This window comes from Ambystoma mexicanum, chromosome 9, assembly GCF_040938575.1.
Source record: "Ambystoma mexicanum isolate Mex_15411 chromosome 9, UKY_AmexF1_1, whole genome shotgun sequence".
In the NCBI taxonomy this organism is placed as follows: domain Eukaryota; kingdom Metazoa; phylum Chordata; class Amphibia; order Caudata; family Ambystomatidae; genus Ambystoma; species Ambystoma mexicanum.
The window spans coordinates 630,484,660-630,510,272 of NC_090931.1; the positions used below are offsets into that span (position 1 = coordinate 630,484,660).

Sequence of the window (25,613 nt, forward strand, 5' to 3'; positions counted from 1 at the left end):
GAATGAACGTAAGACATAATAGACAGTAGGAAAATGTAGCGAGGATGAGGAGGAAAAAGGAGACATGAGTGGGAGGAAGCAGAAGTAAAGATAGATTAGATATTTGTCTTGAATGGGCATGTGTTGAAAAAGGGTATGCAACGTGAGAAGAATTATAATAAGGTTTGAATGGTGCTGAACGCCCGTCGGTGGAAAAGCTTACTTGTGAGTCTACTCGCTCCATCTGGTACAATGACTAAGGGATTTGAGCCATTATAATTGCACAGGCGCATTGGCCTGGGGTGCGTGCGCAGCCCGCGAGCAATGCTAATCTATTGTGCATGCGTGCATTGGAGGGAAAGCAAAAGGAGAACGGTTAATAGTCCAAAGCTGTGCGCTTGTGAAAATGATAAATGCACATGTTTGAAGATGTACGATAGTAGGACTGTATAAATACAAGAATGTTGGCAGTTTGGTCGAGATAGCCAGGCTGGGTGAATGACCCCATGGGAATAGTTAAGAATAAGGTTAAGTGGCCCAAGGCTGAGGGCCGGATGCAGAAGAAAAAAAAACCAAGGTGGGTTAGTGGGGAGAAACACCAGGTGCGGTGTAAAATGGTGAGTGTCTTGTATAAATAAAAACCGTTTTGGTATTTAAAACGGAAAAGTCTTTGCCTCGGTTCTTAGAAGTAGTTCATGGAAGAAAGGTTGTATGTCGGGTCACAAGCTGACAAGGCCTGCAAGTTGCCAAAGTTCCACAAACTTTTGCGGTGAGAGGCAAGTTCTCTGGGTCGGGTTTTCACAGTACCTTATATTGAAGAAAAAGATGCAGCTGAAGACTTCTGTTCCTGAGCCTCCATCATGGGGACAAGAGGGAGGACGTCGGGGGACTCCTGCACTGCACGGGGAAGGATCACAAAGCTGGCAAATTGGCAAATCTTCGATTCCAGTTGCTGTTCTTCAAGCACACAAGCTGGTGTCCTTCTCACTGGTTAATCGTAACCAGCTCTGAGAATGGTATCCAGGTGGCTTACGAGTTGATTGGTCCCACCAACTCAAAGGAAGAAGTCGTCCTTGAAGGGGCTTCCCTGTCGAGGTGAACTTGACGATTCGGACCTGCAGAAGCAGGGCACTACCGGGCAAACCAGCGGTCGAGTAGTTGCAGCAGCTGTCCTCTTCCAGCTAGTCTTCGGTTCTTACATTCCAGTGGTCGACTCAGCCTTTCAGTCCAAGCGACTCCACTTGTAAACAGTTTTCTCCCGTTTATTCCATCCTAGCTGCCACTCACCCAGCAGGGTGGCTCTCCTTGCCGGACAGTCAGCCAGCCAATCACGCCAGAGTGCATTTGGGTCTCCTAGGAGACTAAGCACAGGGAGTTTCAGGCACCTCCCTCACTTCCCTGCCACCCCAGACACTTGGGCACCAGAAGTAGTCTTCAGTCCTGAAGCCCGCCAAAGGCATAGAAACAAAGGGGCCAAACCTAGTTTGGCACGCAGAGAAACTCAAGAAGGAACTTTCCAAAATGAAATGGCGAAAAAAGACACGGACCCGTTTAAACAAAGGAGGCTCAGACGCCATCTTGAAAAGCATGGCGCACGCGATTTAACGCTACTAGTGTTCGCGGTCGGGAAAAATAATGGTAGTTTGTTGTAAAACCACTGCCACCAGCCATTCTGAGAGAAAAGGGTAGCATTTGACTCCTACATGAGTATCTAGACACAGGGGATACCAAGTAACCCCTCCAGCACTCTATTGTAAGACAGGGTGTGCTGGGACTAGGAATTTAAAAAGACTAGTAAAATCAATTTCACTTTACTTACTCTGGGAAACAGTAGTCTATCCCAGAGAAGGATTTGAAACCTTGGGAAAGCCTAAAAAGTTTGCCCTGTGCCACTGCACTGAGGGTGATGTGCGACAAATGAAAAGATGCCGGCTATGGAGTTTGTTAAGACTCCATAACCAAAGAAAACACAAGAGTAAAACACATTTCAAAACATAAGAGAGTGGGAAAAAGGGTCACTCTCTCCAGGTAAAAAATCAAGTCCTCAAAAACCAGCAAACTTGCTGGGGGTCTCTAAGGTGAAGGGAATTAGCACATTTTTGAGAATTCTCCTTACCAGGGAGAATTCTCAGAAATGTGCTAATTCCTCTCTACCTTCGAGAACCCCAGCACTTTTGCTTGACGCTAGGACTTTTTAATTTTGAACCTGGAGAGAGAGACCTTTTTTGGAGTCTGACAAACTCCACAGGCATCTTTTCACATTGTGGCACACAGCACCTTCAGTGCAGTGGCACAGGGAAGTCTTTTAGAGTTCCCAAAAGTTGAAATACCTTCTCTTGGATAAACTGCCGTTTCCAAGAGCAGTAAAGTGAAATTGACTTTACTTACATTTGTAACTTTCTAGACCCAGCACACACGATCTTACAATAGGTTGCTGGAGGGGTTACTTAGTATACACTGTCTAGCTTCTTATGTAATATTTATATGTTACGCTTTCTACAATTAATGGGTGGTGGCAGTGGTTTACTTTTTACTACCGTTGTGTGTTTTTACAGCGGGCTACCTTCAATGCTGCTGCGAAGCACCCTTGGGTGCCATTTTTGTCAAAATGGCCCCAGTCTTGTTTGTTCGCCATTTCTTGTTGTTATGGTCCTTCTTGAGATTTACTCTTCGCGCCAAACCAGGTTTGGTCCCTTTGGTAGTTTTGTCTTTGGCGGGATTCACAAGTGAAGCCCGTTTCTGGCTCCAGCATGTCTGGCGGGGGCAGGAAGTGAGTGAGGTGCCCGAAACTCCCCGTCCTTAATCCCCTTGGTTACAGGAATGCACCCAAAGGTGATTGCCCGGCTGGCTGTCCTGCAAGGACAGCCACCCTGCTGTTTGACCGGCAGCAAGGCTGGAATGAATGTGAGAAACCTGCATAAACTGTTTGGCTTGGAAGGCAGAATCGACCACTGGACGAAGAAATCCGAAGAAGAACTTGGACGAGACGCCTGCTGCAACTCCTGGACCGTTGGTTTGTCCAGTGAAGCCCTGCTGCAGTGCGGAAGCGAATTCACCTCGACTAGAGAAGCCCTGCAAAGGACTACTTCTCCCCTTGGGTTGGTGGGACCAATCGACCCCAAGACAAGCTCATCTGGAAATCCTCTCAGAGCTGGCTGTACTTCCCTTGCTGCTGCTAGAACCGATTGCCAGGGATAGCAACACCAGAATCGAGTGAGTCCAAGTCGGACCCAAGATCTAGGACGATCCTCCAGACTCCTAGAAACCAGGACTGACTGAGCCTGAGCCACCTCAACAGAGTGCTGGACCCCAGAAGTAAGGGAAGCCCATTGCGACAGCCAAGAACCACAGTGTTGCTGTTTGCGGTAGTCGTGAGAAGCTGAAACACTGAAGTGCCACTTGTTTGACATTTGCTGGTTGCTGTCGATGACCGTCCCATTGTAGTGCAGGAGTCCCAAGAAGTACTCCCTCTTGTCCCCACGACTGAGGCCCAGTAACAACAGGATCTGCAGAGCTGCACAGGAACAGAGGTCACCAGCTGCATCTTTTCTTCAAACTAAAGGTACTGTAAAGTCTGACAGAATTTACCTCTCACTATAGATTTGCTTGCTCTTCTACTTCACAGTTCTCCCAGCTTGTGGATCTACATTTGATTCTTCTTTTTCACCAAAGATATCTAAAACACATTGTGCAAAGACTTTTACTCACCTGGAAGAAGAGCTTCAGTCCACCTAGTATATTGCCCATTGACATTGGCTTAGCCTGGTTCCCTGAAGAACTCTTCTCTCCTATTTTATTGTGTTGCACCTATCCTTCCAGGAAGGGGTTAACTTACTCTGCATTGGGGGTCCAAAAGTATTTGCCTGCTTAAAGAATATTTGTGATCTCTTGTTTGTTCTAATAACCCTTTTCTTTTGACAATCTCGAAGCCTACTCTTAATGTACTGTGATATATTAATGTCCACAGTGTCCTAGCTATTTAAGTCCTCTGAGGGTGTAGGAACTGTGTGTGCCCTCCTCAATGGGTCTTTACTGATTCTGAGAAACCTAAGAGTGTTTATTTCTGAAGTGTATTTGAGTGTTGCTTTTATATTGCTCCTTCTGAAGAAGGCTTGTTTAAATGACTGGTAAATAAATTAATAATTGTTTATGAAGAAACCTTGAGTATCAGTGTTTAATTAAATACTTGTCACTGTGAATCTCTGTAACTCAACTACTGCTCAGATTGACCTCTCTTGAGATAAGTCTGGCTGCTAGGCCACACAACCAACCTGTGTAGTTCAGATTTATACCAAAGGTTGGGTCACTATTGCCTGGAGGCTGAGGTTGTTGAAGTGCACCCAAGGATACTACCCCAAATCTTTACCTAACAGAGCACCAAACCAGGTCTGGTCCCTTTGTTTTTTCTTTGGCGGGATTCACTAGTGAAGCCCGCCTCTGGCTCCAGAGTGTCTGGCAGGGTAGGAAGCAAGGGAGGTTTCCATAACTCCCGGTTCTTATTCTCCTTGGTTACAGGAATGCACCCAAAGATGTTTGTTGGCTAGCAGTCCTTGGAGGACAGCCACACTGCTGTCTGAGTGACAGCTAGGCTGTGAATGAATGGGAGAGACTTGCATAAAAGGTGACATCTTTTGCAAAGTAGGCAGAGTCGACCACTGGATGAAGGAATCTGAAAAGAACTTGGAAGCAAAGCTTGCTGCAACTCCTGGACCATTGGTTTGCCCGGTGAAGCCCTGCTGCAGTTCCGAAGCTCCAAATTCACCTAGACTAGAGAAGCTCTGTAAAGGAAGACTTCGCCCCTTGGGTTGGTGGGACCAATCCACCCCAAGACGAACTTGACTGGAAATCCTCTTTGCTGGCTGAACTTCCATTGCTGCTACAGGAACAGAGTGCCAGGGGACAGGAACACTAGAATCCAGTGCATCATTTGTAAGTCAGACCTGAGCTCCAGGAAGATCCTCTGGACTCCCTCGAAGCAGGGCTGACCAAGCCTGAGTCACTTCAACAGAGTGCTTTACCCCAGAAGCAAGCAATGTCCACAAGGTGTCCAAGAACCGCAGAGGTGCTATTCGCAATAAGCTGAAACTGCGAAGTGCGGCTTATCTAAACTTTGCCCATTGCTGCCGTCGACCTTTGAATTGTATTGCAGGAATCCCCAGACGTCCTCCCTCTTGTCCCCACGACTAAGGCTCAGTAACAACAGGATATGTCATACTATAACAGGAAGAGAAGCCAGCTGGAACCAATTTCTTCAGACCTAAGGTACTGTGAACGAAGGGGTACTCTTGCTGTGTAGCATGCTTTCTCTCAGTCGAGACTTGCATTTGCTGCCTTTTGCAGAGTTCCTTGCAGCTTTTCCATCCACAAGCCTCGCAGCTTGAGGCCCTACAGTGATTTCTTTTTCTACAAAATGACTTTTTACTTGCCTTCATTAAGTGCCTCAGCTCCCCTAGACTTTGCTCAAGTAACCTGGCTCCCTGAAGACTCAACTAACCTCTGACTTTGTGTTTTGATCTCGCCCTCCAAAAAAGTAATTCTTTACTTGTAGAGCTGGGAAAGCGTTAATCTATACTGCATTGGGGGTGCAGGGGGGTCCAAAGGGGGTTAACTGTTAGAGAAACCTGTTAACCATTGTTTCCTACCCGAACCTTTTCCTTTTTGACACCGAACTCAGGATTGCTCTAAATTTACCAGTGATATATCAATGTTCGCAGTGCCCTAGTTATTGAAGGCACCTCAGGGTGTAGGAAGTGTCTATGTGCCATCCCAAAATATCTACTGATTTATTGAACCTGAGAGTGTGTATTTTGAAGTAGATTTAAGTGTTACATACTTGCTCCCTTCAAAAGGTGGCTTACTGAACTAACTTAAATTAATAAATAATTATTTAATAACGAACACTTGAGTTTAAGTGTTATTTGGATACTTGTCACTGTATAATTCTATGATGCAACCCTCACATTGACCCCTCTTGAGATGAGTTTAGCTGCTCAGTAACTACCAACTTGTGTAGTACTGACTTCTACCAAAGGTTAGGTTACCTATTGCCAAGAGGACAAGGCTGGTGCAGTCTCCCATAGGGTTACTGCATACAATCTTGCCTAACATTTATCAGTGAGTCTGGAATAACTAAGTGCAATTCCTGCAGACCAACTATAGGTTCGTCTTCCTAAAGCCCACAACAGTGGTGGTTTAGAACAGTGTTCCAAACCGTAGCCATATGGGCAACCAAGGGAAGGACACCCAAAAAAATGTTGCAGCTGCAGATAACTTCTATGTTTCTCGCTCACCAAAAAAAGGCATGAAACCAAAAAGAGCAGCAGACTGAGTTGGCGAAATGAAGCTCAAAAATAGAATTCTGACGCAAGCTTCCCAAAGGTATACTACCACAAATCTCTGTGTATGTAGAACAGTATTCAAGGTAGGCAGCTGGAGGTAAAGTCATTAATTGGATGTAACAGGTCTCACCTTTTTGCCCTTCTTGGTGGGAGTGATGTTGATTTTGGCCCTCTCCTGAAATGTCTGCCGCAGTACCTGCCTCACAAGGGGTTCCCGGGCAATCTGCAGAGCAACCATGTAACGGGCACCCTCCAGCACCACTTCTGGGGTCGCAAACTGGCTGTAAACAAAAAGATGTGTTCATGTAAAGGCATAAGTATCTTTCCAACACTTGTGGCCGCAGTAGTAGAACCTAAATACTTAATACTCTGTCAAAAAACATTATATTCAGCCACATAAGAGCCGTTAATATGAAATTCTTTGCGCAGCAGAATAGTGTTCCAGGTTACTAATCCTCTTTGGTGGAGGCACTGATTTTTTTATAGGTTCATGTGAAAGTCACAGTGCACAAAATGCTTTGAGCACTCAGTGCTACCTGAAAAGCAGTGGCACTTACATTGCACACAGATAGCTACGGTTAGACATTTATTTTGCATATCATCTTTCAAGTGAACTCAGACTCTCCCTAATGTCAATACTACAATGGCATCAACAAAAAAATAATACCTATTGTCTGCTACAAACCAACACCCATTGGCAGGTAATAACCTGCATAGAAAACTTCAAGTCAAGCAAGACATAGGATCAGGACTAGAGCACACCATATTCTGCAGTGACGTATTAACACCTTCACCCACTTCACACTGACCTGCACACATAATCTTTTGCCAACTCCAGAGGCTCTGCCGGGAACTGTTCAGTTTCATGACGCTGATAACTGTCCCGAAGATTTTCTCCAAACTGCTCAGGGGTCAGGCCAAACTTCTTCGTTAGGCCGTCTGTGTATTTTGTAAAGGACAAAAAACGAGAACAAACAGTAAGGAGATGGCATGGCGATATGTGCAAAGAGCTCACACAAGATCGGGACATCTGTAATTTAAAACAGATGATAGTGGGAGTGTTAGATTGGATTTCTAAACTCTGTCCTGGTGGATAGATGTTTAGAAGGCCACCCTATTTATAGTGAACAGGGACACTCTGGGAGCTGTCACCAAACCAATCAAGGTAGCATGTAGTGGTCAAGGCTAGGTCTCAGGAGAAAGTGAAAGGGGGCAGGGGTCCACAACGAGTCCACACAATGAGCAATCAAGGATTACACTTAGACAAGCAAGTATAAAAACATTATTAAATGTATTGGCCAAAAACACTATGAAAATTACTAAGAACAGATAATATTGCACAACACAAATAGTAAAATACATAAATACATATATACAATCACAGTGAGTTAGTGTAAAATAAGAAATTCACCACCTCAATGCTTGAAAGGGAAGGTACGCAATTAGTCAATACACCAACAGTCTGTTAGGGAGAATTTTCATTTTTGTGCTAATTTCCTCCCACCTAAGAGAATCCCAGCTCTTTTGCTTGACTTAGGACTCCAGAGTGAGTTGGACCTTTTTATCACTCTGTTAGGCAAGATTGTATGCAGTACCCTGTGGGAGACTGTTTCAGCCTTGTCCTCTTGGCAATAGTTAATCCAACCTTTGGTATGTAGGCAGTTAGTGAGAATTCTCAAAAATGTACCTCTACCTTACAGACCCCCAGCAACTTTGCTGGATTTTGAGGACTTCTTTTTTTTAAAACCTGAAGCGAGTCTGAGCCTTTTTCCCACTCAGGTATTTTTGTGTGAATTTTACCTCAGTTTCTTTCTGGTTATGGAGTCTAAAACTCCATATGCATCATCTTTTACAACCGTGTCAGCCAGCACCTTCAGTGCAGTGGCACAGGGAAGTCTTTTAGATTTCCCAAGGTTAAAATTCCTTCTCTGGGATAAACTACTGTTTCCCAGAGCAGTAGAGTGAAATTGACTTTACTTACCATTTAAACTTTCTAGACCCGGCACACCCTATCTTCCAATAGAGTGCCTGAGGGGTTACTTAGTATCCCCTTTGTCTAGCTTCTTATGTAACATGTTTTATGTTACCCTTTCCTCACTGAATGGCTGGTGGCATTGGTTTTGTTTTGAACTACCATTGGTTGCATTTACTGCAGCTGTTCGCAGCTCCGGTAAAGCAACTGCGGGCGCCATCATTTTCAAAATGGCACAGAGCCATCTTTGACAAAATGGTCCCCTGTCTTCTTTTTTTGCCATGTCTTTGTGGAAAGACCCTTGTAGAGATTTTCTCTGCGAGCCAAACCAGGTCTGTTCTTTGTGAATTTCGCCTTTGGCGGGATTCAGGAGTGAAGCCCGCCTCTGGCTCCAGAGTGTCTGAGATAGGCAGAAAGTGGGTGAGGTGCCCGAAACTGTCTGTACTTAGTCTCCCAGGAGATCCAAATGCACTCTGTGGTGATCGGTTGGCTGACTGTCCGGCAAGGACAGCCACCATGCTGGATGAGTGACAGCTAGACTGGAATGAATGGGAGAGAACTGAATAAAAGGCATGTCTTTTGACTTGGAAGGCAGAGTCAACCACTGGACGAAGGAACCAAAGAAGAGCTGGAAGAGGACAGCTGCTGCAACTCCTGGACTGTTGGTTTGCCCGGTGAAGCCCTGCTGCAGGTCTGAATCGCCAAGTTTGCATCGACAGAGAAACCCTGCAAGGACGACTTCTACCTTTGAGTTGGTGGGGCCAATCAACACGTAAGCCACCTGGACACCATTCTCGGAGCTGGTTGAATTTCCTCAGAGTTGCTGCATGAAACCGTAGAGACAGGGAGAGGGACACCAGATAGTGTGCGTTGCTTGTAAGCTGGCCTAAAGCTTTCAGAAGTGCCTCCGGACTCCCATGAAGTAGGACTGACTAAGGCCGACACCCCCTCAGTTGAGTGTGGGACCTCAGATGTGAGGAAAGTCCACCATGACAGCCAGGAACCGCGCTTATTGCTATACCGCAAGGAGCTGAAACGCGAAACAGCCACTGAAAGTAAAGTTTGCCGGATGCCAGCTTTGACGGTACCAGTACAGTGCAGGAGTTCCCTGACGTCCTCCCTCTTGTACCCACGAATGAGGCCCATGAACAGTGAGATCTGCAGAGCTGTACAGGAACAGAAGTCTTGAGCTGTATCTTTTTCTTCTTTACTAAGGTACTGTAAACTAGCCTAAGAGAACTGACCTCTTACTGAGGAATTGCTTGTAACTTCTACAACTCACAAACATAATCAACTTGTGGCCTTACATTTGGTTCTTTTTTTATCAAAGACTGCTAAGAACTTGTGCAACTTGTCCATTTATTTACCTGAAGTGCTGCCTGAAGTGCTGCATGCTAGACAAAGACTTTTGCCTATTGACTTTGGCTTAACTTATTGAATTGAATGACTAAGTGCTATCTGAACGTATCTGCCCTACTTAGGAACATTTGTAAATTTCTTGCGTTCTAATAACATTTGCCTTTTACTTACTTTAAGAATATTCTGAATGCCAACAGTAATATATTAATGCCCCCAGCACCCTTGTTACTGAAGTCACCTGTGGGTGTAGGTTATGTCTGTGGGCCATCCCAAAAGGGTCTTGTCAGATCCAGAAACTCAGTGTACAGTAGGGAAGTATATTTGTGTTTTACTATTCTATTGCTCCCTTCTGAAGAAGGCTTTATAACTGACTGATAAATAATTGTTTATGCAAGAAACCTTAAGTGTTAGAGTTAATTCGAATACTTGTAACTGTGAATCTTTGTGTAACTCCACAACAGCTCACATTTCCCCTCTCGAGATAAGCCTGGCTGTTCAACACGCTACCAAAACTGTGTAGTACAATCTTATACCAAAGGTTGGGTTGCCTATACCTGTAGTCACAATTGTGTGTAGTGGTCCCAGAGGGTACTGCATTCAAACTTTGCCTAACACTCCTCTGCCATATAGAGAGCAGGAGTACAGACACCCCCCTCCAGTCTCTACAGAGGGGTTACTTAGTAGCCCCGTTGTCTAGCTTCTCGGGTTACATTTTTTATGTAACCCTTTACACAATTTAATTTTACTTTCTCTGGGAAACAGTAGTTTATCCCAGAGATTGTATTTTAAACCTTGGGACAGCCTGAAAAGGCTTCCCTGTGTCACTGCACTCAGGGTGCTGTGTAACACGCATGAAAAGATAATGCCTATGGAGTTGTCTAAAACGCCATAATCAAAGAACACAAGAGTAAAAAACACATCAAAATACATGAGTGGGAAAAAAGGCTCACACTCACTCCAGTTAAAACAATGAAGTCCTCAAAATCCAGCAAAGTTGCTGGGTGTCTCCAAGGTGAAGGAAATTAGCACATTTATGAGAATTCTCCCCAACAACAAACAGTTCAGGGGTTGCAGCAAGCGTCTCTTCCAAGTTCTTCTTCAGATTCCTTCATCCAGTCATCTACTCTGTCTTCCAAGCAAAAGCCCTCGCTTTTTATGCAGGTTTCTCCCATTCATTTGCAGTTTAGCTGCCAATCACACAGCAGGGTGGCTGTCCTCCAAGGACAGCCAGCCTGCCTATCACCTTTGGGTGCATTCCTGTAACCAAGGAGACAAAGCACAGGCAGTTTCAGGGACCTCCCTCGCTTCCTGCCCTCCCAGACACGCTGGAGCCAGAGGTGGGCTTCACCAGTGAATCCCACCAAAGACAAAACAAACAAAGGGACCAAACCGGGTTTGGCGCACAGAATAAATCTCAAGAAGGACCTTTCCAACAAGAAATGGTGAAAAAACGAAGACTAGGGCCATTTTGACAGAATGGCACCCATGGGGGCTTTACTGCAGCTGCAATTGCAGCTTGCAGTAGAAACAATGGTAGTAACAAGTAAACCACTGCCACCAGCCTTTAATTGTAGTAAGGGTAACAAAAATGTTACATGAAAAACTAGACAAAGGGGATCCTCAGTAACCGCTCCAGCACCCTATTGTAAGATAGGGTGTGCTGGGTCTAGAAAGTTACAAAATGCAAATAAAGTCAATTTCACGTCAATGCTCTTGGAAACAGTAGTTTATCCAAGAGGAGGTATTTAAACCTTTGGGAAATCTAAGCGACTTCCCTGTGCCACTGCACTGAAGGTGCTGTGCGTCACAATGTAAAACAATGATGCCTGTGGAGTTTGTCAGACTCCAAAATCAAAAGAAAAAGAGTTCAAATCACAGAAAACTACATGAGTGGGAAAAAGTTCTCACCCTCTCCAGGATGCAAACTAAAGGTCCTAAAGTCCAGTAAATTCTCCCCAACACTCACTCTTGTGTTTTTCCCTGACTAGGATTTTATGTTTTCACTGTTTTTGGAGTCTGACAAACTCCACAGGCATCTACTTTTTTTGTACAGTGACACACATCACCCTCCGTGCAGTGTCACTGAGAAGTCCTTTGGATTTCTCTTATGGTGTTAAATAACTGTTCTTGGGTGAACTACTGTTCCCAAGAATGTTAAGGTGAAATTGATCTTAACTTTTTTTGTTTACTTTGTAGGCACAGCACACACCATCTTATGTAGAGTGCTGGGGGGTTACCTAGTAGCCCCTTATCCTACTTTCTCATGTAACATTTTTAATGTTACCTCCACTACTTTAAATGGCTGGTGGCAGTGGTTCACTTTTTACTACTAGTGTGCTTGTTTTTTTTAACCAGAGGCTGAAGCCTCAGCTGCATTACAGCACCCGTGAGTGACCATTTTGTCAAAATGGCCCCAGTCTTTTTTTCGCTTTTTTCTGTTTATGCAGTCTTTCTTGGCTTTTACTCTACAAGTTGAGACAGGGTTGAAACGTGTGTGTTTTGCCTTTGGCAGGCTTCAGCCCTGAAGACCGCCCCTGGATCCCCTATGTCTTGAAGAGCAAGACACGAGGAAGGGTCCCGAAACTCCCCTGTCCTTTGTCTAGGTGTGCCTGAACAAAACCAGTCCTGATTATCCGGCTGGCTGTTCGGAAAGGACAGCCACCCTGCTGTGTGATTGACAGCCTAGGGCTGTGAATCAATGAGAACAAGCTTAAAAGGTGAGGTTCTAGGGACTACAGGCAGAGTCACCCACTAGAAGAATCATCTGAAGAAGAAATTGTGAAGAGAAGACTGCTGCAACCTCCTGGAACTCTTAGTGCCCAGTGAAGCACTGCTTTCTGTGCTTACCTCTTTTTTGCATCGACAGAGAAGCTCCGGATGGAACGACTTCTCCCCTTTGACTTTTGGAATCAACTAGCCTGCGACAAACTCCACTTTGGTGCAATTCTCGACTTGCTGTGCCTCTCCACTCTTGCAGAAGGCCAATGCCAGGGGTCAAGTGTCCATAACCACTCTGATTCATTCCGCGGAAGACACTCTTCCGCTGAATTAATCTGGCCAAAATCTCCGGGAATCTCCTAAGGACACTCCAGAAGCAGGAAATCCCTCACTAGAGTCCCCTCACCAGAGTCCAACACAGAGGGAGTAAAGAATGTACAATCCAAGATATTTGTTCTGCATCAGTGTGGTTTGCGAGGCACTGAAACCACGAAGAACTGCTAAATCGAAGAAGATCTGTAGCTGCTGAAGTCCTTTCCCGAGTACTGCTGCAGGAGCCCGCTATACGTACTCCCTCTTGTCCCCACAACTGAGGCCCAGGAACAAGGGTCTTCTTGGCTGTAGCAAGACGGAATACAGCTGGACCACCTTCAAACTAGAGGTACTTTTTTCGATAAATTGTGGTTTCGACTTGAGAATTGCATTGTCTAACCGGAGTTGATTTTAACTCCCATTGCACAAGATTAACAGCTTGTGTTCCTTCAGTTATTTCTCTTGAACTATCTGTCTTTGTGCAAGACTATCCAAGAGGTGCAGCAGAACTATGGACTTTGTCCAATTGGCGTTGGCTGTCCTGGCTCCCTAAAGGCATCCTTCTAATATATTGACTTTGGGATTGCTTGTCCCTTCATAGGTTTTAATTTGTTGAACCCTTTTCAATGCTGGGAAAGGTTTACCTAGATTTCATTAGGGGATTCAAACTGTTTTCACATTATAAGAAAGTATGTTGCAACCTTTCTATTTTTCCCTAACCCTTCCTTCCTGAAACCTATAATCTAAAAAAGTATATTGACGTTTAATATAAATGCAATACTACCCTTGTTATTGAAATCACTTCAGGGTGTAGGAGAAATGTAGTAGCATCACCAAAGTGTATTCACCAACTTTATTGATTTTGAAAAGTGATTACAACGTTTGCTTGACTGTTCTAAACAATTGCCTTTTTAAAGAATGCTTAAATATGTGTAAATCAATATATTCTTAAATGGAACCTTGAGTGTAAGGGTTACTTGTATTGATTGATTTTATCTGTACAGATCCCATTTACCCCTCTTGAGATGGTGTGACTGAGCTGCCAGGCCGATCAACTTGTGTAGTACAGACCTATACCAAAAGGTGGGTTACCTAATACCAAGCAGATAAGCCTTGTCTGACTGCACCAATTCTTACCTAACACAGCCCACAGGACAAAAAACTAACTTGAAACATTCAACCGTAAGTTGTATGAGGCTTTGTGCACAAAAGTACAAAGTTTCCAAAGAGTTTTAGGTAGTGGGAACACGTTAGGAGGAGGGTCCGGAGGGTGTGAAGAAGTTTCCAGAGACAGATGAAGTTCACAGGTGAGTAAAACCTTTTTCTACCTTTTGGAAGGCAAAATTTACCAAATGAGTTAAATGTCTACAAACGTTTCAAGGGTGGAGATACAGTGCAGGTAAGTACCATTGTAACTTGCCCCATGTTAGAACAGTTTTTCTAAAGGCCTCCCAAAAGGACTAGAAAACTATACCTTGGGCAATACAGACACTCCAATTCTTAGTGTAAGGCTGTACCAGCTGAGATTATATTTGGTAGCAATGATAGAGCAGCCAGGCTTATTTAGGAGGGAGAGGGCTGTAGATTAACAAGTTACTTATCTTTCGATTGGATGTTCCTCCCACGTATTACTCATTTTATGATATTGATATCCAGCTGCTTCTGAAAATCTTTTTCTTCTCGGCAGTGTCATGGCCATGGCTCCAGAACCCCGGACTCTGCACCATCAGGGCACGAGATCAAGGGGAAACACAACCTTTTATTGTCCCTTGGGGACAATACAACTTGGAGAGCCCAACTGGACTCAATCATGGTGCCTTTGGTGCCAGGCGCATAAATAAATGTGCAGTAGCACATTTTATTTGCTGCAGGTCCTTGGTTTCCCCTGCATGGGCCCCCACGTGCTTTGGGTCGGGCGTGGCTGCTGGGAGGCTGAATGCATGCGTTAACATCCTTTCAGGAATGCCAGGGTGGGGCTGATGAGTCATGACTATGGGCATGGCCAGAGCAGGCTATATAAGCCAACTCTGTCACCCAGCAAGCGCTTCGCGTTATTCTGCTATTGCAGCGTAACGCTCACCGCCACCTAAGCGCACCTTAACTGTCTTCAGCTACCAGCCAGAGCACACCGTAATTGTCTTCAGCTACCAGCCAGATCACACCTTACCCGTCTTCACCAACTATCCAGAGTGCATCTTACCTGCCTTCCACTATCAGCCGCAGCACTTACCTTGCCATCCACTTCCTTCAGCACGCACCCTTGTGGAGTCAGGCATCCATCTTCCATCTCCAGACCTCCGGGTAGCGGCACTCCCACGATGTCGTGACAGACAGTGCCTGCAGGGGTAAAAGACAAGGTGAGAAACCTATAACACAATACGTTTAAGGTCGCGCTTACACTAAACTTTGCGCTTGACCTAAAACCAACACTCATCATCTGTTGGAACATCGTGAACTCCATTCTCTTCCTATTTGGCCCCCGACACTTGCACCGCAACTACCGCTGGGCCGCATACCACCTACTGGGAGAAAGCGGAGGAAAGACATTATTACAAGGATACGGACATTAATCAAGAATCAAAACTACAATATATTAAAAGCCAAAATACACTTACCTTTAGAAGGTGGATCAGCCACAGCCGGTCTGGCCTGCCACGCACATTCCATGGATCAGTGAAGGAACTCGGTCCATTCAACGTGCCCCTGCTGTGAGAAGCAGGATGGAGAGCTCGCCGTCATCAAACAGGTGAGACTATATGGGTCGGCATATGCTCACCACATTCTGGGAATAAGGGTAAGAGGGAGACAGCAGTCATACAGCAACCGTCTCACGATCTCTCAATCCTCACAGGGGCAGTGCCGACAAGCAGCGCAGTCCACCGCACACGGGCGGGGGAAGAAGTCAGGGTGACCCATTTCCAGGGAGGGCTGCAACCGCGCCCCAACGTCCCCAAAGAGACCAGGCGAGCGTAACAGAACGCGAAGCCTCCACAAATCTCTGCCTGGGCGTTATGGAAACCTCGGAAACAGACCAGATGGCCCAGCTACTGGGAGAATTACAGGCTGAAGTCCATGCCTCCAGACAAGAAACCAATGCTTAGGAGGGACCTTATTGTAGCTCGAGAACAAACTGACGACTTGGCAAGACAAATGCTTCAAACCCACACGGGTCAGGTTCCATTACCTGGGCTTGCACAACCTCCCATGCCGCAGCCACCACCACCAGTTCAAGTGGTTCTTCCAGGTGCAGTACCACTGGCCCCGCCCAAACTCTTTACCGGCGACCGCAATAAGTAAGCTATATTCATGAACCAATGTCGCCTCCATTTTCTGTGCTGGCCTGGGGCTTTTCTTAATGATCAAGCCAGAATCGCCTTTGTACGCTCATATTTAGGAGGTAGCGCAGCGGACTGGTCAATTCCATTAGTAAACCAGGATGATCCTTTACTTCGAGACTTTGGGGGTTTGCTAGGCATACTCGAGGACAAGCTCTGGACAACAAATTACTGTCTCTCAGGAAGGGAAACCAAGACCTGCTGACCTACATCGCAACCTTTAATCGTCTTGTAGCACAGACAAATTGGCCAGAAGAAAAGAGGACCACACTTTTTATCGAGGGTTGCGTGGGGAGCTTAAAGATGTTCAAGCCCAAGTGGTCAATCCTCTCGAGGGCTATGCGGAATACATCAACCTGACTGTGCAGCTCGACCATAGATTTCAGAATCGAAAAAGGGACCGTTCAAGAACTGAAGGGAGATCGGTCTATGTGCGACCCCGGGACAACCAAACCAAAACCCACGAACAAACTGAACCAATGCAGATCAGTGGGCTATGAAGTCCTATCACCAAGGCTGAAAGGGAGAAAAGGAGGCAACAGCAACTCTGCTTATACTGTGGAAGAGCAGGACATTTCCTCTGAGAATGCCCGGTGAAACCACCAAAGAAACAAGTTGGCGCAACAGACAATGGCAATCCGGAAAACTCCAACGCCAGACAAGCGTAGGGGTCAACTTGTCGAGCAAAAAGAAGGAATCTGAACAGACCTCACATATCTCGTCATCCCGGTACATTTGGTCAACCACCAACAATCGTCAAAAGTACACGTCTGGAGGAATACATTGACAGCGGAGCGGTAAGAAATTATATTTTTCAAGATCTGGCTGCATGAATGGGCCTTCCTGCCCAACAGAAGATGAAATCAGAAAAAGTCACAGCAGTGGATGGTTCTCAAGTTATCATCCAGGCATGTGACGCAGCATACCGAAAAAGTGCTGTTTATGTGTCAGGATGCCATCAAGACGACATCTCCTTCGATCTCATCGGGGATCCTCAGTTCCAGATATTAGGCATGCCTTGGCTGGAATCCCACAACCCTAGGATTGACTGGAGAAAACGAGTTCTGACCTTTCCTCAAGAGTGTGCCAACACTTGCTACAACAAGGAGGTGAGCAACCCGAACCCCAAGACAAAAACTATTCTAGTTCTTTGCCACCTGAATATCTGGATTACCGAGATGTTTTTCAGAAGCAGCAAGCGAACACTAACTCCACACAGGCCTTACAATAGCCAAATTGACCTGGTTCCCAGAGCCCAAATCCCCTGCAGCCGGATTTACGCCCTAACATAGCGATCTAAAAACTTACTTCGATCAAAATCTAGCCAATGGCTTCATCTGCCCGTCTAAGTCTCCCTGCCTCTTCGGCGCTCTTTTTCGTACCAAAGAAAGAAGGCGACTTAAAAACTTGTATGGACTATAGAGCGCTTAACCAAATCACAGTAAAAAACAGATACCCCCTGCCACTTATCTCGGAACTTCTAGATCAAGTAAAGAATGCTCAAATTTACACAAAAATAGACCTACGAGGGGCCCATCACCTGGTAAGGGTTAAAAAGGGAGACGAATGAAGACAGCATTCCAAACCAAATTTGGTCTTAGAGTACCAGGTCATGGCTTTTAGATTACGTAATGCCCCGGCAGCATTTCAATTCTTTATGAACGATGTTCTTCATGAATTATTGGACATTTGCGCACTTGTCTACATAGATGACATTTTTATTTACTCGGCTTCCGAGAAGGACCATGTCGGTCATGTAAGAGCAGTTTTGGAAAAGCTTCGACAGCATCGGCTATTTGCCAAATTAGAAGAGTGTGTCTTCCATATAACAGAAGTTTAATTCTTGGGCTTCATGCTCACACCACGATGAGTAAACATGCACACACACAAGGTGGATGCTATCCTCCAATGGCCATCACCAACATCCACAAAAGGAGAACAAAGTGTGCTCCGATTGGCCAATTTTTATCGTCGATTCATTCCAAGGTTTTCGCAGAGAGTCCACCCAATTAACTCCCTACTGAGAAAAAACAGAACATTTTTCTGGTCCACTGAAGTTAAGAGCGCCTTCCAGGAGTTGAAACTTGTTTTCACCACAGCAGTAGTTCTTCGACACCCCCGATCCGATCTGCCATACGTTGTCAAAGGATGCCTCCAGCGTAGCTGTGGGAGCGGTATTATCACAGAAGGACCCCGACAGAGGATATTTGCATCCCATTGCATTTTGGTCCCGTAAGTTTTCTGCGCCAGAGTTGAATTATGCGATCACTGACAAAGAACTGCTAGCGATTAAGGGATTCTTTAAAACACGGAGACATTATCTTCTGGGGGCAAGACACACCGTCAGCCATCACAGATCACTGCAACCTACAATACTTGAAGACTGCCAAAGCTCAATCCTCACGCCAGCTTAGCTGGACTCTTTGCGGAATACGATTTCATCATCACCTACAGACTGGAGTGCGCAATGGGAAGGCAGACGCTCCATCGCGTTTGAGTGAGGATCAAGAAGCCTTTCCTATGTCTGAGCCTGTAGCCATCATTTCGGAAGAACAGAACCAGAACAAAATCACAGCACCACCTGTTTGGATGATTTGAAATCCAATCTCAGATGAGCCAAGCAACAAGACAGGAGCCACTATCCAGAGGGGATCAATACACCATTGAAAATGATCTGCCGTATTTTCAAGGAAGGTTGTACATTCAGGACAAGAAGCTCAAGACGAAATAATAGCCAATTATCACGATTCACTAGTGGAAGGACATCCAGGAATTGCCAAGACTCAAGCTAAAATACAAAAGGGGTATTTGGTGGCCGACTTGGAGAAAAGACATAGCTCAATTTATCTCAACCTATGGTGTTTGCGCACAACACAAATCTCAGAAGCTGAATCCAGCTGGACTACAACGTATGCCATGGTGCTGGTGGTACAGTCAATGGACTTTCACAGATCTTCCTCCCTGCAATGGATTTACCACCATCTTAGTGATTGTAGATTTGTTCTCCAAAATGGCTCATTTCATTCCACTTAAAGGACTCCCCACTGCTTCTGCCCTTGCCACTGTGTTTTTGGAACAAATTGTCAAACTACATGGATTCCCATCGGTACTAATATCAGATCGTGGAACTCAGTTCGTCTCACCACTCTGTAGGAAGTGCTACAAAATAGCCAAAATTGATCTAAGGTTATCCACTAGTCACCACCCTCAAACCGACAGCCAAAAGGAACGGACCAACCAGACCTCAGAGCAATATCAAAGATGTATGTTGCAACAAACAGAGGAATCGTGGAAAGACATACTTTGGCTGACCAAATTCACCTACAACAATTCCATTCACACTAGCACCGGACAGACCCCATTCTACAGTGTGTATGAGCGACACCCTCAAACGCCCACTTTTGATTACGTTGACTAATTGGAAATGCCGGCAGTAACAACCTTACATAAGACCATCACGAGGATTCTTAAAGATGCGGCCGAACATCTGACCAGAGCTAAAGAAAAACAGAAAAGGTTTGCAGACCAACACCGAAGGGCGACCCACATTACCAGGTCGGCGACAAAGTTTGGTTAGCGTCCAAAAACATTCCCTTAAAAAGAACCACAAGACTTCCCTCCCTGGTATCTGGGACCCTATTCCATCAAAGCCGTGATAAACCCAGCTGCCATGAAATTGAAATTCCCATCCAATATGCGAAACCATCCAGTATTCCATGTTTCACTCCTGAAACCAATGAAACCAGGTACTTTAATGGAAGCACCACCAGAGCCCGACATCATAGAAGGAGATCCGGAATACGAGGTCAAAGCTATTCTAGATTCCAAAATAGTGCGATCTAAACTGTACTACCTTATTGACTGGAAAGGTTATGGACCTCAAGATCGTACATGGGAACCCAGTGAATTCATCCACGCTCCACGGCTGATCAGAAGATTCCATCGAAACAACCCCACCAAGCCAGGGCCAGGAGAAAACACCCGTGAGAGGGGCCTTGAGGGGGAGGGCTGTCATGGCCATGGCTCCAGAACCTCAGACCCCGCACCATCAGGGCACGAGATCAAGGGGCAACACAACCTTTTATTGTCCCTTGGGGACAATACAACTTGGAGAGCCCAACTGGACTCAGTCCTGGCGCCTTTGGTGCCAGGCTCATAAATAAATGTGCACTAGTACATTCTATTTGCTGCAGGTACTTGGTTTCCCCTGCAGAGGCCCCCACGTGCTTTGGGTCGGGCGTGGCTGCTGGGGAGGCTGAATGCACGTGTTAACATCCTTTCAGGAGTGCCAGGATGGGGCCGATGAGTCATGACTATGGGCGTGGCCAGAGCAGGCTATATATTCGCGTTAATCTGCTATTGCAGCAGAACGCTCACCGCCGCCTAAGCGCATCTTAATTGTTTTGAGTTACCAGCCAAAGCGCACCTTACCCGTCTTCAGCTACCAGCCAGAGCGCACCTTACCTGTCTTCAGCTACCAGCCAGAGCGCACCTTACCTGTCTTCAGCTACCAGCCAGAGCGCACCTTACCCGTCTTCAGCTACCAGCCAGAGCGCACCTTACCCGTCTTCAGCTACCAGCCAGAGCGCACCTTACCCGTCTTCAGCTACCAACCAGAGCGCACCTTACCCGTCTTCAGCTACCAACCAGAGCGCACCTTACCTGTATTCCGCTATCAGCTGCAGCACTTACCTTGTCATCTGCTTCCTTCGGCACGCATCTTTGCGAGTCAGGCATTCATATTCATCTTACCTGCCATCCGCCTCCTTTGGCACGCATCCTCGTGGAGTCAGGCATCCATCTTCCATCTCCACATCTCCGGGTAGCAGCGCTCCAACTCAACGTCGTGACAGACAGTGCCTGCAAGGGAAAAAGACAAAGACAAGGTGAGAAACCTATAAGATAATATGTTTAAGGTTGCGCTTAGCCTAAACCTTGCACTTGACCTAAAACCAACACTCACCATCTGTTGGAACATCAGGAACTCCATTCTCTTCCTATTTGGCCTCGCCTCTTGCACCGCAACTACCGTTGGGCCACATAACACCTACTAGGAGAAAGCAGAGGAAAGCAATTACTACAAGGATACAGACAATCAAGAATCAAATCTACAATATTTTAAAAGCCAAAAGACACTTACCTTTAGGAGTGGATCAGCCACAGCCGGTCTGGGCTACCACGCACATCACATGGATCAATGAAAGAACTTGGTCCATTCAACACGTCGCTGCTGTGAGAAGCAGGACGGAGAGCTCGCCGCCATGATACAGGTGAGACTATATGGGTCAGCGTATGCTCACCACATTCTGGGAAGAAGGGTTAGAAGGAGACAGCAGTCCTGCAGCTACCTTCTCACAATCTCATATCCTCACAGGGGCAGTGTCGACAGACCAGTGCAGTCCACCGCACACAAGCAGGGGAAGAAGTCTGACAAGGGGAATACACTTCCAGGGAGGGCTGCAACCGTGCCCCAATGTCCTCACAGAGACCAGGTGAGCCTAACAGACAGAGGGCGCTGTGCATCGACACGGTCTACCCGATGTCTCTCGAGGGCCTCCGTCCCAGTTCACTTCATCGTCTAGTACATATGCAGCGCCCGTTGGCTTCAGTTTTACACCACCCATGTGCAGAATGACCACCCTGAATAAGTGCCTTTAGCTAGAATAACATTCCAAAATAGACAGTATAATCCATATCGATGGAATTTGTTTGGTAACCAATAAAACAATTGTATGTCCTGTGCATCCAATAAACAGTTGGTCATGTGTCGCAATTTTGACGTTCGCAAAATATAGAAACTTAGAGCTCTTAGGATCGAGCCTATGAAGTCTTTCCCTCTTCCTTGCTAGTGTGAAGTAGTGGAAAGAAAGTCGGAAGCACAAACTTATGTGCTAAATAGTAATCAAAAACAATTTTCGTTGGAAGAACAAGTTACTTTCTTACCTGGTAACGTTCTTTCGATGGGATGTTCCTCCGACGTATTCCACATCTCTGACAGTAATGTCCACAGCTGTGGTATTTGGAACATTTTCGGTGTTGGGGTCCTACGTCGATGTCGATATGCTGTCCCTCGAGGGCCTCCGTCAAGAGCCGACGTCACCGGATGTTATATGTAGGACGCACGACGCCTGTAGCCTCAGTTGTAGTTTTTTCCTAGAACGTGTGGCACCAATCTTCTGCCAGAATGACTACAGAAAGCCTTGCAGAAACGAAAGCTGCAATCGCATAAGAAATTCTGTAGAGGGGCAGACTGGGAGGGTCCGATGTGGAATACGTTGGAGGAACATCCCATCGAATTAACATTACATAGGAAGAAAGTAACTTGTTCTTCGAGGTGATTGTGTCCTCCGACGTATTCCATATCTCTGACAGACTCCCAAAGCAGTACCAACTTACAGAGGTGGGAAAAGAATTTAGAATTTTAGAATGCCCAATCAAATTGCAGAATAGAGGCCCACCTTACCAAAGGCCAAATCTTGCCCAGGGATAGAATCCAGGGAGTAGTGTTTTATAAAAGTATGGACAGAGCCCCATGTGGCTGCTTCACAAATATTATGAATGGGAACACCCCTCTGCAGAGCAGTAGAGGCAGCCACACACCTAGTAGAATGGGCCCGTAACCCTACCTGAGGGTGCTTACCCGCCAAACGGTAACATTCAGAGATCGTCAAAATGATCCATCTGGACAAGGTCTGTTTGGTAACAGCTTGACCTAGACGCCTTCCAGCGTATCCTACAAGCAGCCGGGTGGATAGCTCAGTGGCAGCGTGCGCGTCTTGGAAGCAAGACGACACGAAGCAACAACAGGTTCGATCCCCGGGTCCGCGCTTAAAAACCTCTGGGTGTTTAAGCGCGTTATAAATACGTAACTAAAACAAAAAAAAAACAATTCCTGTAACAGCGCCTCGATGCCTGCGGGCTGTGTGAGCGCTTTATAAATGTAAAATAACAATAACAATAACAGCTGATCGTCCACTCTGACCCGGGACATCCGTGAGAGATAGAAGCTCAAAGCTCTCCTCTGATCCAACCTATGGAGCCTCTCCTCTTCCTTAACAGGATGCGGAGGAGGATAGAACGCCGGAAGAATTACCTTCTGGCTCAAATGAAATTCGACAACCTTCGGAAGAAAAGGACGGACCCTAAGGACAACCGTGTCCTTATGGAACACTGTGAAATGTGGCTTGGCGGATAGTGCCTGCAACTCACTCACTCTGCGAGTGAAAGTAACCGCAACCAAAAATAGTCTTAAAGGCCAACAGTCTCAAAAGGACAAGAATGTAAGGGCTCAAACTGAGCTCCCATTAGGAATTTCAGAACCAAGTTCAAATCCCATCCCGGCACCTGGAACGGTGGAAACACATTAGTGAGGCCTTTCAGAAACCGAGAAATCAAAAGGTACCTTAAAATAAGAACACTCCTCAGACGAGCGCTTAAATATGGACAGCGCCACCAGGTAACCCTTAAATGGTACCCATTTGCAGGCCCTTGTGGGCTAATGAAAGCAAAAAAGACAGAACCACAGGAATTGAACACTGAAAAGGATCCACATTCTGAACCCTGTAGCAGTCGCAGAACTTTCTCCAACGGCAAATGGTACAGGGATTTTGTCGCTGGCCTTCTGGCCGAAAGCAAAACCTTCATCACATCTTCAGGGAGGTCCCAATCCTTGTATCTCAACCTTTCAGAAACCAAGCATGAAGGTTGAGAGAATTGACCTCTGGATGGAGAACTCAAACCCCTCCCGTGAGAGCAGATCGTCTCGATAGGGAAGACGGCGTGGAGGGCAGATGGACATGTCGAGAAGGTCTGGCTACCACGCTCTCCTGGCCCATCTCGGAGCAATGAGGATCATTCGGGAACCGAACCTCTGCAACATTTGCGGAATGACGGGGACTGGAGGAAACTCGTACAGCAGTGGGAATGACCACTCCACTACGAACGCGTCCCCCAAGGCTCCTCTTAGAGGAAACACTGGTTGTGTTTGGCAGGCCTGAGCCTGGTACACATGCTGAGTCCTCGTACAGGCGTCTCATGTAGAGGGTGTCTGAGTATAAGGGGTGGTCTGCTCCACCTGTGGATTTTCTGCAGGACGACCTGACAGATATATTGGACCAAGGTCCACCCGATGCTGCCATTTCATATGGCCTTACAAAGAAGGGTGGCGGCGGCTTGGACTGCTCCGGAGAATCTCCTGGCAGTGACTAAGTAGCTACCGAAAAAATACCACCCAGCCAGTTGTGACCCCTGCTACTTGTCTACGCACCCCTCTCCGGAGGATTTGGTGGTGCAGACGGCTACAGCCCCAGCAAAGCAGGCTGCGTACCCTACCATCCCTCCGTATAGAGATGACAAGCGCTTTGACGGTTGGGCGAAGAAAGTATTTTCATCTGGGGGGTATGTCTTTAAAGGCAGCCAACTCCGTTTGTGCCCTGGCAAGATTCACTCACACTCTGTAGAATTGTGTATCTTTAGCAGCTGAATATATTCCCGAAGGGGAGGAACAGCATGGTTTTCTTGCCCTCGTACAGGTCTGGACATGGTAGACTGTCAGCCGTTCCATGGCGGCGAGCACCGTGATGCGCAGGTTTGCGTGGTTGCGGACGTCGGGGTTTGCTCCTGATGTACTGTCCCGGCTTCTCAACATACCCTTTGATGGTGTCTCTCTTACTAGAGCTTTGAGAGGTTGCAGACCTCCAAAGCTGCAGCAAAGTCGTTGAGCGCTGCAGTACATCAACCTCCACCTTTTTGTCCTAGGGGACAGCAATGGAGGGGAGGTTCCTTTCGATACTACTTGCTTTGGTAGATCGAGGGGAGCTGCCAGTCAAAGGGGCCAACGTAGGAGTACTAGAGGTGGAAAAAAAGGTACTCGAGGTGCCAAAGCCGCTCGGGCAGTCGCATCTTTGCCCTCAGGCACTGCCGCAGCCGCTTCCGCTCAGTCATGAGGCCATGTCCCATGGTTTGCCGGTTGGGGGAAGGCTGACACAGCATCTTGTAGAATGGCGTGCCATTACTTCAGATGTGTGGGTTCTGGAGATCATAGCCCACGGCTACTGTCTAATTTTCCGGCAGACGCCTCGCGACAATCCACTGGGGAAGCTCTTTGAAGAGTCCGGATCTGCTACTTGCTAAAATCTCCCTGCTGGAGAAAGGCGCCGTAGAACTGGTGCCTGTAGCGTAGAGGAACAAGGGATGGTATTCCCCATATTTTTTGATCCCAAAAAAAGACGGAGGATTGAGACCCATCATGGACTTGCGTGGTTTGGACAAGCTCCTCAGGAAGGACAAGTTCATGATGGTTACTCTTTCTCAAGTCCTCCAGGCCCTTCAACTTCAGTACTGGTTGGTGTCTCTCGCCAGTAAGAATGCTTACTTTCATGTGCTGATTCATCCCAAGCACAGGAAGTACCTGAAGTTCGCGGATAGCGGCTTGCATTTTCAGTTTTGGGTCCTGCCATTCGGATTGACCTCCGCCCTGAGGGTCTTCACCAAGCTAATGGTGGTGGTGGCGGCAGCGTATCTCAGTAAAGGGGGGATTCACAACTACCCCTACCCGGAGTGCTGGATCATCTGTCCGTCACTTGCCACTCCCTTCACAAG

At 46.5% G+C, this 25,613-nt stretch overlaps 1 protein-coding gene across 3 annotated transcripts in view; it reads right to left on the minus strand.

Moving 5' to 3' along the window:
- The window catches only part of SUPT6H (SPT6 homolog, histone chaperone and transcription elongation factor), a 1,195,112-nt gene that overhangs the window by 821,892 nt on the left and 347,607 nt on the right, over positions 1-25,613 (minus strand). For all 3 annotated transcript variants that reach the window (XM_069615328.1, XM_069615329.1, XM_069615330.1), the window contains 2 exons: positions 7,127-7,256; positions 6,448-6,598 (listed from right to left, as the gene is read on the minus strand). In XM_069615328.1, the coding sequence (XP_069471429.1) occupies positions 6,448-6,598; positions 7,127-7,256 (281 nt within the window). The remainder of the gene's footprint in view (positions 1-6,447; positions 6,599-7,126; positions 7,257-25,613) is intronic.